This window comes from Geotrypetes seraphini, chromosome 14 (assembly GCF_902459505.1).
Source record: "Geotrypetes seraphini chromosome 14, aGeoSer1.1, whole genome shotgun sequence".
Taxonomy (NCBI): Eukaryota; Metazoa; Chordata; class Amphibia; order Gymnophiona; family Dermophiidae; genus Geotrypetes; species Geotrypetes seraphini.
Genome location: NC_047097.1, coordinates 2960191 through 2978179, shown reverse-complemented (window position 1 = coordinate 2978179; position 17989 = coordinate 2960191). Strand labels below are relative to the sequence as shown.

The 17989-nt window shown below is 41.5% G+C and overlaps 1 protein-coding gene across 1 annotated transcript in view; it reads right to left on the bottom strand.

The window, feature by feature from the left end:
• Positions 1–14197, bottom strand: part of RAB8B (RAB8B, member RAS oncogene family) — an 87652-nt gene extending 73455 nt beyond the window's left edge. The window contains exon 1 of the mRNA XM_033920898.1: positions 14039–14197. Coding sequence (XP_033776789.1) covers positions 14039–14162 — 124 coding nt within the window. The 5' untranslated portion in view covers positions 14163–14197. The remainder of the gene's footprint in view (positions 1–14038) is intronic.
• Between the last annotated feature and the right edge of the window lie 3792 nt (positions 14198–17989).

Here is a 17989-nt window from a genome sequence, read left to right as displayed (position 1 = left end):
GGAAGAGAGCAGGAGAGTCAGCAAGGACAGTAAGTGACTGGTCCTCAGCAGTCGCTTCATTTCGGATCAGCAAATCCAATCGGTGTTTCTTCTTCTGCTTAGTGAATCGATAGCATCCTACTTATGCATGCCATTTCCCTTCATTTGCATGGGTGGATCGGATCGGGTAGGAGATTTGATCGAGCAGCAGTTTAGTGAATTGGGTAGGGAAACAACTGCAAAACAGGTTTTGCGATCGTAGGGACAGTATCGGAAGCTTTAGTGAATCTAGCTCATAGTATATTGAAACCGCACCTTTGTCTTAATTTGGAATCTAGTTTGCAAAACAGCAGGGTATCTCCACACTTTAAATACAGAAACACGACAGTAGATAAAGGCCAAATGTCCCATCCAGTCTGCCCATCCACAGCATCCATTATCTCTTCCTCTCCCTAAGAGATCCCATGTTCATTACCACACTTTCTTAAATTCAGACACAGACTATCTACCACCCTTTCTATAAAAATGTATTTCTTAGTTTACTCCTGAGCCTATTACCTTTTTACCTCATTCTAAGCCCTCTCACTCTGGAGTTTCCTTTCAATTCAAAGACTCACCTCATTCATATTTATACCACATAGGTAAACATCTCTTATCATATCTCCCCTCTCCTGCCTTACCTCCAAGTATACATATTGAGATCTTTAAGTCTGTCCCTGTATGCCTTATGACGTAGACCTACCATCTATTTTAGTTGCCTTCCTATGGACCGATTCCATCCTGTTTATATCTTTTTGAAAGTGTTGTTTCCAGAACTGCACTCAATATTCTAAATGAGGTCTCGCTAGAGTATTATACAAACAAAAAATACCTTCTTTTTCATTAATACCTCCTTTTTCCTACTGGTCATTCCTCTCCCTATGCACCCAAGCATCCTTCTAGCCTTTGCCATTTCAACCTGTTTGGCTACCTTAAGATCATCACATACTATCACACCCAAGCCCCGCTCATCTTTCATGCACAAAAGTTCTTCACCCCCTAAACTGTTCTGTTCCCTTGGGTTTTGCAGCCCAAATGCATGACCTTGCATTTCTTAGCATTAGAGAATGACACGGGGACAAATTGTTCCCCATCCTCACAGGAACTCAATTTTCTCATCCAATCCATGCAAGTTTTGTCACTGTCCCTGTCCCATTCCTGTAAGCTCTGCCTTCCACACAAGCCTCGAACACTTGTGATTTTAAAGGGACAGGAAAAGAACTCACAGGGATGGGACAGGAAGAAAAAGGGATTGAGGGGTATAGATAGGTATAGACCATTGCTCAGGCAATGGGCCTGATGGGCCGCCGCGGGAGCGGACTGCTGAGCAGGATGGACCTAGGGTCTGCCTCAGCGGAGGCAACTTCTTATGTTCTTATAAGTTCCCACTGGGACAGAGAAAAATTTGTCCCCATGTCATTCTCTATATTAAATCTTAGCCATCACATTTCAGACCATTCCTCAGGCTTCAGTAGGTCCTTTCTCATGCTTTCCACACCATCAGAGGTGTCTACTTTATTGCAGATTTTGGTATCACATACAAAGTGACAATGCAGCAGGAACTTGCAGCAGCCATTTTTTATCGTGGCTCTGTACAGAACAGGAGCGTAGGAAGATTACTTTTAAAGCCTGGTGGTCTAGTAGTGAAGCAGGGCAGGAGCAAGGTGTGGAGAGATCTGGGAGGTGACAGGGAGGTGGGATGGTTTACAGACTCGCAAATAATCAAACTTGCGAATCCCAAACCCACAAATATGGACAAGGGAGTGTACACCACATCTAGCGCACTCCCTCTGTCCAATTCTCTGGTTACTCAAACAAAGAAATTGACTAGATTTATATGACAAGACCTGCTGCTAGTGAATTCATGTTGCCTTGGGTCCTGTAATCCACTGGATTCCAGAAACTGCACTATTCTCTGTTTTAAAAGCATTTTCATTAATTTACTTACCACAGAAGTCAGACTTACTGGCTTGTAGTTCCCTACTTCTTTACTTTCACTTTTTTGGAGAGGGACCACATCCACCCTTCTCCAATCTTCCAGTACCATTCCTGACTCTAGAGAAGCATTAAAAAGTTAGCCAGGAGAGTCACCAAAATATCCCTAAGTTCCCTTGGAAGTACACCATCATTTTATCCACCTTTAATTTAGTAAGCTCTTCACAAATACATTCCTCTGAAAATCGATCAGGGTCTACCATACCTCCAGCTCTATTCACATTTGTCTTCTGCAGTCCCACTCCCGGATCTTCAGCCGTGAACACAGAACAGAAATATTTGATAAGCAATTCAGCCTTTTCTTTATCAGTTTCTAGTTAGAACCTAACGGATGTAGCGGTATATAAGAAATAAATTACATTACATTTCTACATATTCCTTCCCTTCACTTTTGAGTCTCACAATGCCACTTTTGTACTTCTTCCTATCATTGATATATCTAAAAAATGTTTTGTCTCCCCGTTTTATCATGTCAGCTATTTTTTCTTCCATTTGTATCTTTGCTTTCCTGACTTCGACCAGATATTTTTTCCTGTCTTCCTCTTTCTGTGATCTTTTGTATTTTATGAAAGCTAACCTCTTATTCCTTACCTTCTCAGCTACTACTTTTGAGAACCAAAGAGGCCTTCTTTTCCTCTTGCTTGTCTCACTAAAAGATTTGTCGCTCTTACAATAACTCCTTTCAGTTTTGCCCACTGCATTTCTACTCCTTCCAGACATTCCCATCCAGACAACAATTCCTTCGTAATCCCCTATCCGAACAAAGTTAGTTTAAAAAAAAATCTAGAACCTTTACTTTTGAATGAGTCCTCTCTATACCCATCTTAATATTAAACCGTAGCATACAGTGATCACCGGATGCCAGATGATCACCCACTGTAACATCAGAACACTTTCCCTGTTTATAATTTAATAGGCACCGATATTCAAAAATTAAAATTTCCATCCTATATAGGACATAAGTGGACTATAGTTAGCTGTTAGACCTGTTATAGCCAGGGCACAGAGACATTCTTCCCTACCATTATTATGGAAAGGCTCAATAAGGCCTGGATAATTTATAGATAGAAAAATTAACATTTCATTTGAACTAAATAAAGCAAAATCTGATGAGGGTTGGAATCTCTTTCTACTTTAGATAATATCTAACAATTGCTTTAGATTTGATATGTGCCTTCTTTCCTCTTAGATATGATCTCATTTTCTGTTCTATTTACTTTAATGACCACATAATGTTTTTGACTTGGAGAGATGTACTTGTTAAAACTGAATAAAAAAAGGGATTTGAAAACAAACAAAAAATATTGACCAGAATCAGTTCCAGGACAAAAAATATGGGAATAAGTAAAGAATCCAGAACACAAGTGAGTAAGCAAAGACAACAAGAATGTGTGTGTGGGGAGGGAAGCATTTACAGGAGTTTAACTAGTCGGCAAGAGTCATCTGTGGATTGTTACAGATGAGATGGATGTTGGATAAGACAGCCTGGACAGTATAATGGGTTGGCAGAAGAGGCAGATCCAAAATAACTGCATAACAGTCACAAGGTGCTGGAAAATAACTTAGTGTACTCATTACGCTGGAAAGCCCTTAGGATGGATGTTCAAGAGTTGCTTGACCTAAATATATTGAAGTCGGATTAGCTATCATTCAGATTCCAAGATCATATGACACCATCAAATATTTATAGCCCACATACATGTGCAGCATTTAAATTGCACTTTTCTAACCAACCTTACAACACAGCCAGGCAACCATATATAAAATTGGTAATAGTGCCAAAAAAGGAAATGTTGATGGACAATTGAATTTCTTTCCTATAGTGAAAGAGATACCTGTTCATCAGAAATTTCAAAGAGCTTCAATTTATGTCATTAAACACTTCTAGTTATAAAAGTTTTATCAGTATTTTTTGTTGAGTTGTTCTGAAGGAATTTTGCAGAACTATGCAATACAGGATATTCAATTCACCTACAAAATCTGTGGGGCCAATATAGCTCAACAGAAAAGAAAGCAGTGAAATCTTGCACACATCCTGCTTCCCAATCAGTACTGCCCCACCAACAGCTGTTGCTTTCTGGTACCACATAGCTTTCAGTGAAACAGCCACATGATGCCCCGACTCCTATGCTGGTCTCATGAGACAAACTGAAAACAGTGCACCAAAGTGGAACAAGACTTTTTTTTTAAGGGGAAGAGGGAGGTAAGGGGAATTGATGAAATGGTGAGAAGTAGCTTGGGAGGAGGGGTCTTGGTTTCTACCTTAAGGATTGTAAATTTGGTAATCTGAATCTGAGATAAACTTCAGGCAGTACCATTTTATCAACCCAGGCATTTGCAGCAGCAGAAGCAGCAGCAGCACCACCAAATGCCACAATTTCATATACTGCTTGGTTGTTAGTAGATCACTTGTTAAGTTTTGGAAATTGCATGCGGTTGAGAATTTCCCTCAAACTCTGTAGATTACCAACAGTAAAATCCCTGAAAGTCAGAAGCCATAGTTATGATGTGCCATATACATAGTCCTGCTGCCTCAGGTCTTGGAAAACCTGCCATTATTGAAGCCATAATTCTGCACTGTATCAGAAAATTCTTAAGAGAATGTCCAGCAATCTGCCTGTGAGCAGACGCTGAAGCATAAAATGGGTCATATAACAAGACAATGATAAAAAAAACCCCGACAATGATAAAAAAAACCCAACAACACCTCCCCCCCCAAAAAAACAAAAAAAAAACACTTGTCTACATCTGAATAGCTGAAGAGAAACAGAATTAAGTTTTGGAATGGCCTAGCCAAAGTCCTGATCTGAACCCAATAGAGATGCTGTGGCAGAAGACACACAGTTTGTGCACAAACCGCCTACAAATTGTTTCAATTGGCAAAAATCAAATCAATTTTTTTTCCTGAATCAGACAGATCTATCAGCTACTGCCTTCCTTTTTTCTACTTCTTCCTAGGTATTCTTTCCTTGGGTGCCCTGCTCTAGTATTGAAACAAGGCAATAAATTATACAATTTTCTTTTCAGATGTCTATAAGCTCTCTAATGACCTTTGATTTTGAGAACTTGGATATTACAAACTAATGTATTTTATGCAGCTGCTGTAATCAGTGGCTATATATGAATGAAATGCCATCCTATCAGCAGACCAAAAGCACTTCCAGAGACTCCAGTGGATTTGTAAGCAGCCAAAAAGATCAAGGATCATTGTAGGTCTTGAGAAACTATTATCAAGTTTCATTAAAAAATTTATTATCACGCTTCTAAGTGGTGTACAGTTCTAAATTTTTATAAAATGGGGGATATGCATTTACATTCAAAGACAATAAATGATGACATTGCTACATCATACTTATAAGGTGAAACATAAGGTTACCGGGGAGAAATACAATAGTGTATAGGAAACAGAGATGAAGAGGGAGTCCTGGTTGTGCTGGTCCAATTTGCAAAGGGAAAAGAAGTTATCCCTAAACAAAAAAGGTTTTAAGTTGGATTTGAAACGATCAATTGAGGATTCTTCCCTTAAATAGCTTAGCATTGAATTCCATAGTTCTGGGGCGGTTACTGAAAAGATAGAGGAATGGGTAGAGTTGTATATAATTTGTCGCATTGAAGGAATAGAAAGGAGATTTTGATTGGTTGATCGGAGAGAATGCGAGGGAGCATATGGAATGAGAACTTTATCTAGAAATTCGGGGGTATTATGAGATTGTATTTTAAATGTTAATAATAAACTTTTATATGTTATCCTGTGAGAAATGGGTAGCCAATATGCCTTGATCAAAAGTGGTGTCACATGGTCATATTTATTAGCTTTTATCAATTTGATTGCTGTGTTCTATATTATTTGTAAGCGTCTTAGTTCTTTTTGAGTTATTCCCTTATAGAGCGAGTTACAGTAGTCCAGTTTTGAAATTACCAATGAGCGTGTATTAAGGTGTTTAGTGAGGTTGGTTCTAGTGAGGTTTGTAAAAGATCGGATCATTCATAAACTGTAAAAGCATTTTTGTACTATTGAACTGATTTGTTGGTGATAGGTTAGTTTATTGTCAAATATGATGCCGGGTAGTTTCATGGAAGTTACATTTTGAAATGGAATGGATTGGAGGCAGATGGGGGTTGTCAGTGTGATGCCTTCTTTGCAAGGGATGAGCATTAATTTTTGTTTTTTCCACAATATAGGAAAACCATCCACCATTTCTCCAATCCCAGCAAGGATCAGCTTTGAGGACAAACACAACCTACAGAATAGATAAGTTAAAAATTCACATACAAAAAGCTCATAGTGGTCATAGATAAAGATCCACACAATTTAGTCCGAGTCAACATGGACACTGAAATCCCCCAGAACCATAAGAGGGAAGATTCAAAGGTAAGCCTAGCAATACTCAGCACAAACATATCTGAAGGTAGACAAACTCAAGACGCAACAGTTGCCAGTTCTCTTATTTTATTGACAAAATTTAAAATCCCTCTAGTTGTACACAGGAACCTCTAGTCAGAAAAGACAAAATGTTATAGCTATTTCTCCCCTTGGCTGATGACTACACAGGAGAAAATAGGGAGAAGAGAACTATTAAAACTAGGAATACAGACTTCATTAGAATTAATGAGTCACATTTCCATTATGTGAAATTTGTCAAGAACCCTAAAGTAAAATCCATACTAGGATTTATTTATATTTCTTACTGATTTGACATTGTCTAATGCACCCTAATCTTAGACTTAAAATATCACAAATTTATTATTATAAATGCAAGGAATTGATTATGCAATGATCACACTACATAGAGTTCTAGTAAATATGGAATTCTATTCTCTATAACTGTATTATATTGTATCGTATAACCACCTATATTACTAACCCTACTTACCTTCACCACTTCCTCCCAAATATAGTCGGCTATATCGAACACAGGAAATTCAAGGCCTGATGCCAAAAACTCAAATGGTCAAAATGATAGTAGCTAAACTACAAAACCAGCATAAACAAGATGTCAGCCATTTAAAACCCCAATGATTAAAAACTCATGCAAACTAGCGGGCAATTGCACCCAAAGAAAAACGCCTAGTCAATAGTGGTTGGCTAAATCAAGATACCCATGCAAGAGAACAGTCCCCAAGAGTCTTCTCTTCAAAGGGAAACGTGGAGGGTAGGCTTTTAAGCTCAACTTTTTGGTGTTAACCTGTCACTGTATCTTGAGTTTTCTGGCCCTCTTGTTGATTCCCACTGACGATAGCAGGAGGGAAGGCTTCACCACAGCAGGAAATGATGGATGGTGCTGTCTGAACGCGTGGGCTGCAGGAAAAAGTTTCTTGATGCTCTTGTCTGCTCTGCAACCTGAGCACTTACAGTATATAAAATTTGAACCATGAGGATGTGCAAGACTCAAAAACAAAAAATACTGTACAATCTTCTGAGGACAGTGGTTCTCAAACCTGTCAGGTTTTCAAGATATCCACAATGAATATTCATAACAGAGATTTGCATGCACTGCCTCCAATATTTATTAAGGAGTGTGGGAGAGTGTGGCGCAGTGGTTAAAACTACAGCCTCAGGTTCAAACCCACGCTGCTCCTTGTGACCCTGAGTAAGTCACTTAATGCCCCTAAAGCTATACTGTGTGTTGTCCAGTATCTTAAAAATATACAGACACATATTTACACAGTGTGTATAAATAGAAATTATTACAGATTCAAGGCTTTGTTTATATAAGAAATAAGTATACTGATTTAAGACTGAAGATTAGTAATTCAATCTTACACACATTTTCAATTTAAGGAAATTTATGATCCATTTAATCATGTCAGAAGTCAAGTCCTTTTTTAATGAAATTTTTCAGTTACAAAGAGCACTTAGTACAACCTTGTCCAAATAAATAGCAATTTTTAAATTTTTAAAATGATGTGCACACCTTCCACTTTCCAACCTGTCTCCCTACCACTTTCTATCAATTTCATACAGTTCTTGGCTCTCAAACACCTAACTCGAAAATATCCATTCTTTTAAAAGCCATTTGCATGTGTAAAAATGGGCAATCTGAACCTTGTTCACTTTTCCCACAGGTTAAGAGCATGTATTTTAACCACACTTAGGCCCTGATACTCAAAGCTCCAACAACATGGTATTATACTGTGTTGGGAGCGATTTTCTCTTTTATTGGGTGATGCTCAGCACAATAGCATGCAAATTATGTAAATGCTATTTGTGTGGAGCAGTCCTGGTAAAAGGGGGAGGAACTGTGCCTGGCCTGGAGCAATCACTATGAACAGCTTCTCCTCCTGCATACAGTCATTGTTATCCTCCTCTGCCCAGCTGATGTCAGCTCCAGAGCCAAGTTCAGCATGCAAGCCAGCAGAGGGGAGAGCAGTGGCTGCCGGCTCAGCTGATTCAGCTTCCCCTGATGGCTCTGGAGCCACGACCAGCTGATCAGGGTTTCCCCTGTCAGCTCCAAAGCAGAAGCTGGCAGGGGATGCCCCGAACAGCTGTTTGTGGTTCTAGAGCCACAATCAGATGGGCATGTCCCAGGAAATTCCCCAACCCCCCCAGCCTCCATGGTATGCCCCTCAGCCCCACCAATGATCTCCCCATAGCCCTCCAAAAATAGTCCCCCACAAAAAAAAAGCCAACAAAACAAAAAACACCAACCCTGGTGGTGTAGTGGGCTGTGCTGAGCCAGACCAGGCTCCCCTCATAAAACTGCTCCCCGGATCAAGGACACAACCCTCCCTCCTACCTGGCTATATAGTTTCCTGACAACCCCATCCCCCTTTCAACTCCTCTGCACCTTATTTTGAAAGCTGGAAAGAGGGATGCCCACTCCCTCCTGCTGAAAGGGCCTACCTCTTCAAAAATGGCATCCCTGCCCAGTGCATCCTGGGCAGGGATACCACTGGGCAGGGAGAAAAACATGCTTGCTTTCTTGATGCTATTTTTGATCTACACTTCTCCCTCTGTATCCGCGTTTTCCGTATCTGCAGATTCGCTTATTTGCAATTTTTCGGCTGCTGACTCTGCCCCCTAATTTTCCGTCATTGAACCCAGCGTTTCACACTGGAAAACGCTGCTCCCGGCATTGTACGGAGCAAATTGCAGGTCGGGCTATTCATGGTTTATTATCTTTTTCAGGTCTATTTTACTGAAAAACCGTGAATAACATGCAAAAAGTTATTCGCCATTTTTCGGTATTCACGGCTATGTTTTGCCCACATCCCCTATGAATGCAGAGGGAGAAGTGACAGATGGTATATATGACATGTTTTAGGGCAAATGAATGAGATCCAAGAGTCAGACATGGCTTTTATTTTTTTAATATACTTCTCCCTCTGTATTCGTGGTTTCAGCAATCGTGGTTTCGATTATTCACGGTTTTTAGTTTGCTGGCTCCTCCCCCAAAATTACATCAGCTTGCGTAGAGAAATCGCTGATTCCAAGCATTTACAGAGACTATCACTGATTCCTAGCACTTTCTTCACCGTGTTTTGCCTCTCTTTCAGGAACAGGCCAGGTCTCCCACCATATTATTTGCGATTTTACCATATTCATGATGGTTTTTAATAGAAAACAGCGAATAACATATGAAAGTTATTTGCAGTCTTTCTGTATTCACAGATCTGTTAATCCCCTATCACAGTGTTTTCCAACCTTTTTTGGGCAAAGGCACACTTGTTTCATGAAAAAAATCACGAGGCACACCACCATTAGAAAATGTTAAAAAATTTAACTCTGTGCCTATATTGACTATATATAAAGTAATTCTCTTGAATAGGAATCAAATAAACACAAAGAAAGTATTTTATAATTACTTTATTATGAAATATTAAGTAAACAGAATAGTGAAAAATTATAAAATACTTTATTCAGTGCGAAACCTGGGCCTGTTTGGCTGAACACAAAGCTGATATTCTGACTGGAATCGAAGAAAGACACACACGTAGCTCTTCGTCAACAGCCGTTCCCTTCACTGCCCCGTCACCGCCATCCCTTTCACCGCCCCGTCACCGCCACTGCCATCCCATTCACCGCCCCGTCACCGTCCCCGCTGCATCCATATAAGCCTTAGTACTGTAATATTTAGCTTATTCCTTTCTTATAAATCAAAGTTCCTGCTGCTGAACTAGAGAAAGAGATGTTCAGCTGGCAGGGCTTTGTTTATAAATTTTTATCAACACAACTAATATACTATTTTATCCTAAAGCAAAAAATAAATAAATAAATATAATTTTTTTTTCTACCTTTGTTGTCTGGTTTCTGCTTTCCACATCTTCTCATTCAATTCCTTCCATCCACTGTGTGTCTTCTCTCTACGTCTTCCATTTGCTGTTACTGTGCCTCTCCCTTTACCCTCCCCCCAATTGGTCTAGCACCCATCTTCTTCCCTCCGCTCCCGCATAGTCTGGCATCTGTCTTCTTCCCACTCTGTCTTCCACATTTCCCTTGGGGGTCTGTTCCTCTCCACCCTCCTTCAATGTCTGTTCTATTCCTTTCCACCACCACCCTTCCCTCCCTCCTTTACCATCTGTTCCTTTCTACTACCCTTCAGCTCCTCTCGCGTGGCCTATCTACCTTCCTTCCTCTTATTTTCATGGCACGTTACAATGTAATTTGTGCAAGCCACTGGAGCCTGCGAGCTTGGTCCCTGTCCCATCCCCACAAACCATCTCGCTTCTGTGCTCCTATTTTCTCCATTTCTAATATCTCCCCTATGTATCTGTCATTGCCCCCCCCCCCCCACCCGTGTCCATATACCATCCCCATGGCATGTCCCCTTTATGTCTCTGTCCCTATGCCCCATGCACATAATTTCCCCTCTTTCTGTTACCTTCCTGTGTCCAGATTTCCCCTATCTTCCTCTTCCATACCAGTGTGTCTCTTCTTTTCAACCCCATCTAGCTTTTTTCCCTCTTTCTTCCCCCCCCCTGCTTCTAGCATCTGGCTCACCTGCCTGTCCTTCCCTTTCTTTCCTGCTGTGGGTTTTTCTTTCCATCTTCATCCCCTTGGCCCAGAATCCTTTTCCCTTTCACTCCCTCCTTCCAATTTGAGCCGGGAACACGAGCGATCGCACGGTCCCCGCAGCCACCACTCGCCTGCCCAATCGATCCTACTGTTTAGCCAGCTCTCTCCCTTCGCCTCACCTTAGTTTGTAGGTTTTGTTTTTCGGCGACATGCACGCTTTCCCAAAGAGCCACGCACGCGCGGCTGCTCAGTGTTCAATCTTCTGCTCTGCTGCAACTTCCTGTTTCCGGTTGCGTCAGAGCAGAAGATCGAAACTGATCAGCAGCAGGGACCGGGGGAGTCTCATGGGAGCGCGTGCGGGACCCGGCCTGAGGCCTAATCAGTGTCTGCACCGTACGGCACACCAGGCAACATCTCGCGGCACACTAGTGTGCCGCGGAACAGCGGTTGAAAAACACTGCCCTATCACAGCGAATATGGAGGGATAAGTGTATGGATGGCACATATTTCATGAAGATGTGGGCACAAACTGTTGCCCACATTATTTTCTGTTTGTGGGTCAGATGCAAATGCAAGCAGTGTCTCACTTCCAGCTCACCACACAATTGTTTCCCACGGACTCACCTTTATAGGACCCCCAGGGACCCCTGAAGAAGACTTTTTGTCGAAACGCGGACCGTGTTGAGTCCTGTATCCCTAGCGGACTAGGTCCTTTAAGGCTTTTACGTGGATGATTTATTTTTATGTGGATGAAATTATTTTATGTGGATGATTTCATGTACCTTTGGAACTTTGACACTTTCAAATAAAGTCCATTTAGGAACATCGTCATTCCACAGAGTTTTTTTTTTTTGTTTGTTTTCTTTGGGTCAGATGCAAAATGAATACTAGGGGTCCATCTAACTGGTTTTCAGCAATTGGGTCAGCTACCATTTATTTTTCCAGTTGACCCACACACAAAATTTTCAGAACATTTATTTATTTATTTTATATCCCGTCCTCCCCAACGAGCTCAGAACAGGTTACAGGTTAGGAGTTCAAGAGGATTATGACAAGGATACATTTTGGGGAATCCACATATTCCACAATTATTTGCTAACAAATCACTTGTGTTGCATTTGGCCTACACCAAATTTCAAGATATATAGAGATCTAAGATGATTTTTCAGGAAGAGTAAAAGAGGGAGAATCCATAACAACATTTAAACCTCAACACTAGTTAATTACGTAGTTTGGCATCCAATCCATACCAGATTTTAAGTGGGTAAGGGGCACTCAAGAGTTGTACAAGGTATTTTTGTGGAACCATAGAGATGCACAAACACCTCTGTTTTCTGGAAAATAAGTTTAATTAGCTATTTGTGGAACTTTTTTAGTCTGTCATTTCATTTTTTTTCTCCCTCAGGATAAACATCTTGCTCTTTTCTGGGATGTTTCTTGCTTCTTTCAAAAAAGTATTTCTTTCTTCAAGAAACAAAAATAACTGATCCCCTTCCCCAACCTTGTCACACAAATCAAATCACCCAGTTTCCAGAAGTTAGGCAAGACATTATTAATACAACAGAACAATATCACTTTATATTTCTTGTTTTGCTAGTGCACAAATACAGCAGCCATTTAGTTCTCTGCAGCCAAGCTTATCAGTCCTTTCATATTTCAGTTTCTACAGTTACCTTTCTGACACAGCCTATTCAAAATGTACCATTCATCTCATTTTCAGGTACAAGCCTTCTGAACACATTGCCCCCATAATTCTCAAACACAACTACCCAGTAACCTATTCTCTGCTAGTTCATGTTCAGAATCTTTAACTCACCACCTGTGTCAAACACTAGCATCCCACCTGTCTATACATTCATTTATCCTCTCTCATTTTATGGAATATTCTCTCATCTCTTTCATAGTTCTACACTAGGGCATTAGCTCTCTACCAAAACCTTGTCATATTTAACACACATCTCCTGAAGGTCCATTTACTCATCTGTAATGGGGAAATGATGGAAAGATTACTATTTCCACTTTTTGGATTTTTCTACCATAGTTCTCAACATATTGCCTTCCATTGTGGGTGATTTTTGCAGAGGTATCTGTCTCCTTTGTGGTTGCTGTTTTTCTTCACCTGACATGAAGACAGTTGACTTAAGTAACTTCCATTTTCAGCATCATTAAGGCAGTATGAATGGATGAGGGAGACACCCCCAGTTCTAGCTGAATTTTTCTGGAACTGAAAGTCTCCCTCTTCACTGTAGAGACCCAACTACAGATGGGTTTGTTTCTAAGCCTCCAGATCTGTCTCAGAAGCCCTATAGGCAGTTAATACATTAAATAATTTTCATAGGCGACTAGATTAATGGTTATGCATTTTATACTTAACAGTAGCCAGTGTTGCCATTTAAAGGTACCAGGCAGATCAAAACAGAAAGTCCACCCCATATTACTCTAGCAAGCTACTACAATAGAACATTGTCCACTACAAGAACGGATTGCTGTCTCTGATCTGCACTGAGAGCTTATAGAATCTAAACACAAATAGAATTATGGTACAGAACTACTGAAATATGCCAACACCTTCCCAGCAAAAAAACCTTTAAACAAGTTAACCTGGAGAATCTTTTTCTTCTCAGTGTGTTTAATCACGTTTAACTCAAATAACAGAGAAAAAAAAGTGACTTTTCAGATAACAGTAAAGAAACATATGCCTGAAAACTATAGATGCCACCGCTTCTTCAAAATATATAAATCCCATTTTCCCCTCCACGTGTCTTTCTTCCCTTGCTATCAAGGATTTATCGTCCTTTCAGCAGCTTTTTTTTTTTTTTGCTTGCACGGAAAAAAGAATTAGAAGGAGCTAAAAAGAGGGAGGGAGGGAGCCAGTACTGCTCTCTGACTTTTGTCATCGCCAGGCAACACCGAGAAACCCAACTTTCGCTCCCTCACTGTGCGCTCTCCACTAGTTTGCACTACAGTAGGCCTCTTCCCATATCACCCGCCTCCCCAGCTCGGGCTAATAAAAGTTGCCTCCCAGCAGCCACTGTCAGCCTCCACACACACTTAGGGCGGCGCACTCACCGATAGTGGAAATGAAAGTGGTGTTAAAAGCATCCTCGCTGAACCTGAACAGCAGACAGGTCTTCCCCACGCCGCTGTCTCCTATCAGCAAGAGTTTGAAGAGATAGTCGTACGTCTTCGCCATGTTTTTTTTTTCCCCCCTCCTCCAGTCAGTATTAACGAGAGCCGGCTCGGCGCTGCGAGCGTTAAAGGACTCGCGACCTGCCGGGGAGCCAATGGGGAGGGAGTACTGCCGACGTCAGGCTGTGACGACACAGCGGAAACGTGGTTTGGGAGATGTAGTTCCGGCGGCTTCGGAACTGGAGCAGTTGTTTGCTGCGCTCGAGTCTCGCGCCTTTTGTGGGTTCTAGTAAGACAAACAAAGCCGGCTGCAGCTGTTGGGTTGTCTTCAACCTGGAGCTCCCGTCCAAGACAAAGAGGCATGGCCAGAGCACAGGTATTGGACGATCTTGGCGAATCTTCAGCTTTACATCCCCCTAAATTAATTTTCAGCTCCTTCGTTCACCAACTCTCCTCTAAGACTGAACGTTACAATCCCGATCACATATTAATGGACATCATGCTTTAAAATATCAGACTTTATTTTACACTTTTTAAAGTAGGTACTGATGGTTCTTTGAATTTGTGTAGCTATCAGGACTTACTGTTTTGCTCTCTTAATAGCTGCTCTAGGTCAATGTTCTTCAACCTTTTTACACCTATGGACTGGCGGAAATAAATGAATTATTTTGTGGAGAGCAAACTACTAAGACTGAAATAAACAAAAACAAAACTCAGTCCCCGCAAACCATCTGATCCCATCCGCACAAGCCTCAGTTATGATTTTATATTGAACGTATTTTATTAAAGTATAAAAAGAAACAATATTCTGTATAACCCCTCCCCTTCACATATATCCCCTCTACTATCAAGAAAACTGAATAAGCCAAATTATTACAGAATGCTACACAGAAATATCATGCTAACAGAATACCGCAGTCACACATGATAGGAATAGTGTTAGGGGAGTGCAACTAGGGCAACTGCCCCCTGGACAGATAGAGTCCTAAGCCAGCTGGAAGCTAAAGAAGCACTGCCTGGGCTTTGCAGTCTCCAGTTATGTCTAACACCAGCTCTAGCAGGATATATATTTCAAATTTGATATATTCTAATCACAAAATAGAAATAAAATTATTTTTTTCTACTTTTTGTTGTCTCTGGTTTCTGCTTTCAGCTTCTTTTCACTCTCTTCCTTCCAGCATCTGCCCTCTCTGTCTCTTCAATCTAGCATCTCCCCCTTCCATATTGTATCTGCCTTCTTTCTATGTCCCTCTCACCTTTCCATCCAGCCTGTGCCCCCTCTCTCCTTTTTACATGATTCATTCCAGCTTCACTGCTCTCTTCATTTTTATCTCTCCTACACCAGATCTTGCATATTTGTCCCTCTTTCCTTATTTCTCTGCTGACTCCCTTTCCACCATCAATCTCTCTCTACTTTCTCATTCCTCTGTCTCTCCCCTTTCCCTCAACTGATCTCTTCATTGCACACTGACCCCTTCCTTCCTCTAATCTCCCTACCAGCTGTTTCCTTCCTTTTTTCCTTCTTCCTTCCTTCCTCCCCCTATCCAACAGTAACTCTCTTCCCTTCTCTTTCCCTCCTCCACTCCTAGCAGCATCTCTCCTTCTCCCTCCCTCCAGGTCCAATAGCAGTTCTCCCTTTATACAGCAGCTTCCCAGCCTCCAACAGTGGCTTCCTCCCCTTCCCTCTGCTCCCCTACCAGTAGCTCTCAGTACTTGCCTGCAGCAGTAATTCACTTAGGCAGTCTTGGGTCCTTTGATGGGTCACACCGCCTCTGAGGAAAGAGGAAGTTTCATCATCAGAGGAGAGCCGCGACTCAGCAAAAGCCCCAAGGCTGCCAAAGTGAATCTCTGCTGCAGGCAAGTACTAAGAGTTGCTGGGAGCGGAGGGGAGGAAGCTACTGTTGGAGGCTCGCGCCGGCTCTGCACAACCTGGCAGGAATTTTCAGCGGACCGACACCAGTCCGTGGAACAGCAGATGAAGAACCCTGCTCTAGGTGACCATCTTTTTGTCTAATGGTTTTGCCAGCCTTGCCAAGAGGATAAAAACCACGCGGGAAGGAGATCTGAGCACCCTGTAGTAGTTTACTTCCAACCTACTGTACTTTCCTGGCTAATTGGATCATTCAGTTCCTTGAGAACCAAATGAGATAAAACCAGGATCTTCAGGATTCTCATTTAACAGTATTGAGTAGAGAATGACACGGGGACATTCTGTCCCCACAGGAACTCAATTTTCCCCTCCCATCCCCACAAGTTTTGTCGCTGTCCCTGTCCCCATTCCTGTAAGCTCAGCCTTAACCACACAAATCTTGAACACTTATGATTTTAAAGTGTTTGAGGCTTGTGTAGATAAGGATGGAACTTGTAGGAATGGGGCAGGGACAGGAAAATATCTCACGGGGACGGGAAAATGAGTTCCCATGGGAACTGTGAAAATTTTGTCCCCATGTCATTCTCTAGTATTGAGATCCTGCTAAAAAAAAGAGGGTAGGATTTCCAGTATCCCACGGATCCTAGACCACCTTTACAGTGGACCTCTTTTGTTTTTTGGGTTTTTAAAATTGCCACAGCTTCTATCCGTTTACAGGGAGTCCCCTGCTGATGTCTGTTTGACAAAGGAAAATGTGGGAGGAAGGTTCTAGAAGCCAAATGTTGGCTGTTAAATAGAGAGTTTTATTCGGATTTTTTATATACCGCCTATCAAGGTTATCTAAGCAGTTTTAAAATCAGGTACTCAAGCATTTTCCCTATCTGTCCCGGTGGGCTCACAATCTATCTAACGTACCTGGGGCTATGAAGGATTAAGTGACTTGCCCAGGGTCACAAGGAGCAGCGCGGGATTTGAACCCACAACCCCAGGGTGGTGAGGCTGTAGCTTCAATCACTACGCCACACACTCCTCCACACAGAGGACCCAAGAGTCAGGCTGAGCTCTGAAGACTTAATGCATAGTTGAGACAATGATGCAGGAATGAGGGATTTAGATTTGTTAGGAATTTGGCAATATTCTGGGAAAGGGAGGTCCTATTCCAAAAGGATGAACTGCAGCTTAACCAGGATGGAAGCAACTGGTGCAAACATTTAAAAATGAGTTAGAGCAACTTGTAAACTAAAACAAGGGTTGGGGGGCACAAGGGAGCTGACAGTGGCTCCAGTTCAAGTCGAAACTGAAGACCTTTCTATTCAAAGATGCCTTTGAAATATGAAACTTTTTCTCTAACGGATTATTTCAGACAGGATTCCCACTCCCTACTGTTCTATCCCTAACCATCTTGCTGTCCTGTTGATTTAATGGAGTTCTCCCCCTAACCTGTTTCCTGTAGGTCAGTTAGTCTCTTGTATGTCCAACTAATTACAGTTGTATGTATGACCCTATTCTTTTATGAAATCTGTACACCGCTTAGAATTATGATAATTGGTATAACAAATGTTAAATAAACTTGGATGTTTCAGTGTTTTGTATCCTTGAAGGATGCTACTGAAAGGATATTTAGGGAATTTCAACAGAGAGGTTTCAACAATAGTGAAAGGAAAGGGGTGCTTAAGGGAGGGAACCGAGTAAAGGATACAAATTATCCCTGTCAGAATCATAGTCAATCAAATGGTGGGGGGAGGGGGTTTGCACTATATGTTAAAGAGGGAATTGGGTCAAACAGAATAAACAATCTACAAGAAACAGATAGCATGGAATCCTTATAGAAATCCCATGTGTGAAGGGAAGGGCTGTACTACCATCCACTGAGACAGAACAAACAGACAGATGAAGAAATGTTTAGAGACATTAGGAAAGCTGGAAAATTGGGCAATTAGTGAACTCTGTGCCAAAGATTACTAACACAATGCTCACTTCTCAGTTTAGTCCATTAGCCTCAGCTTTTTAAAGAATGAATG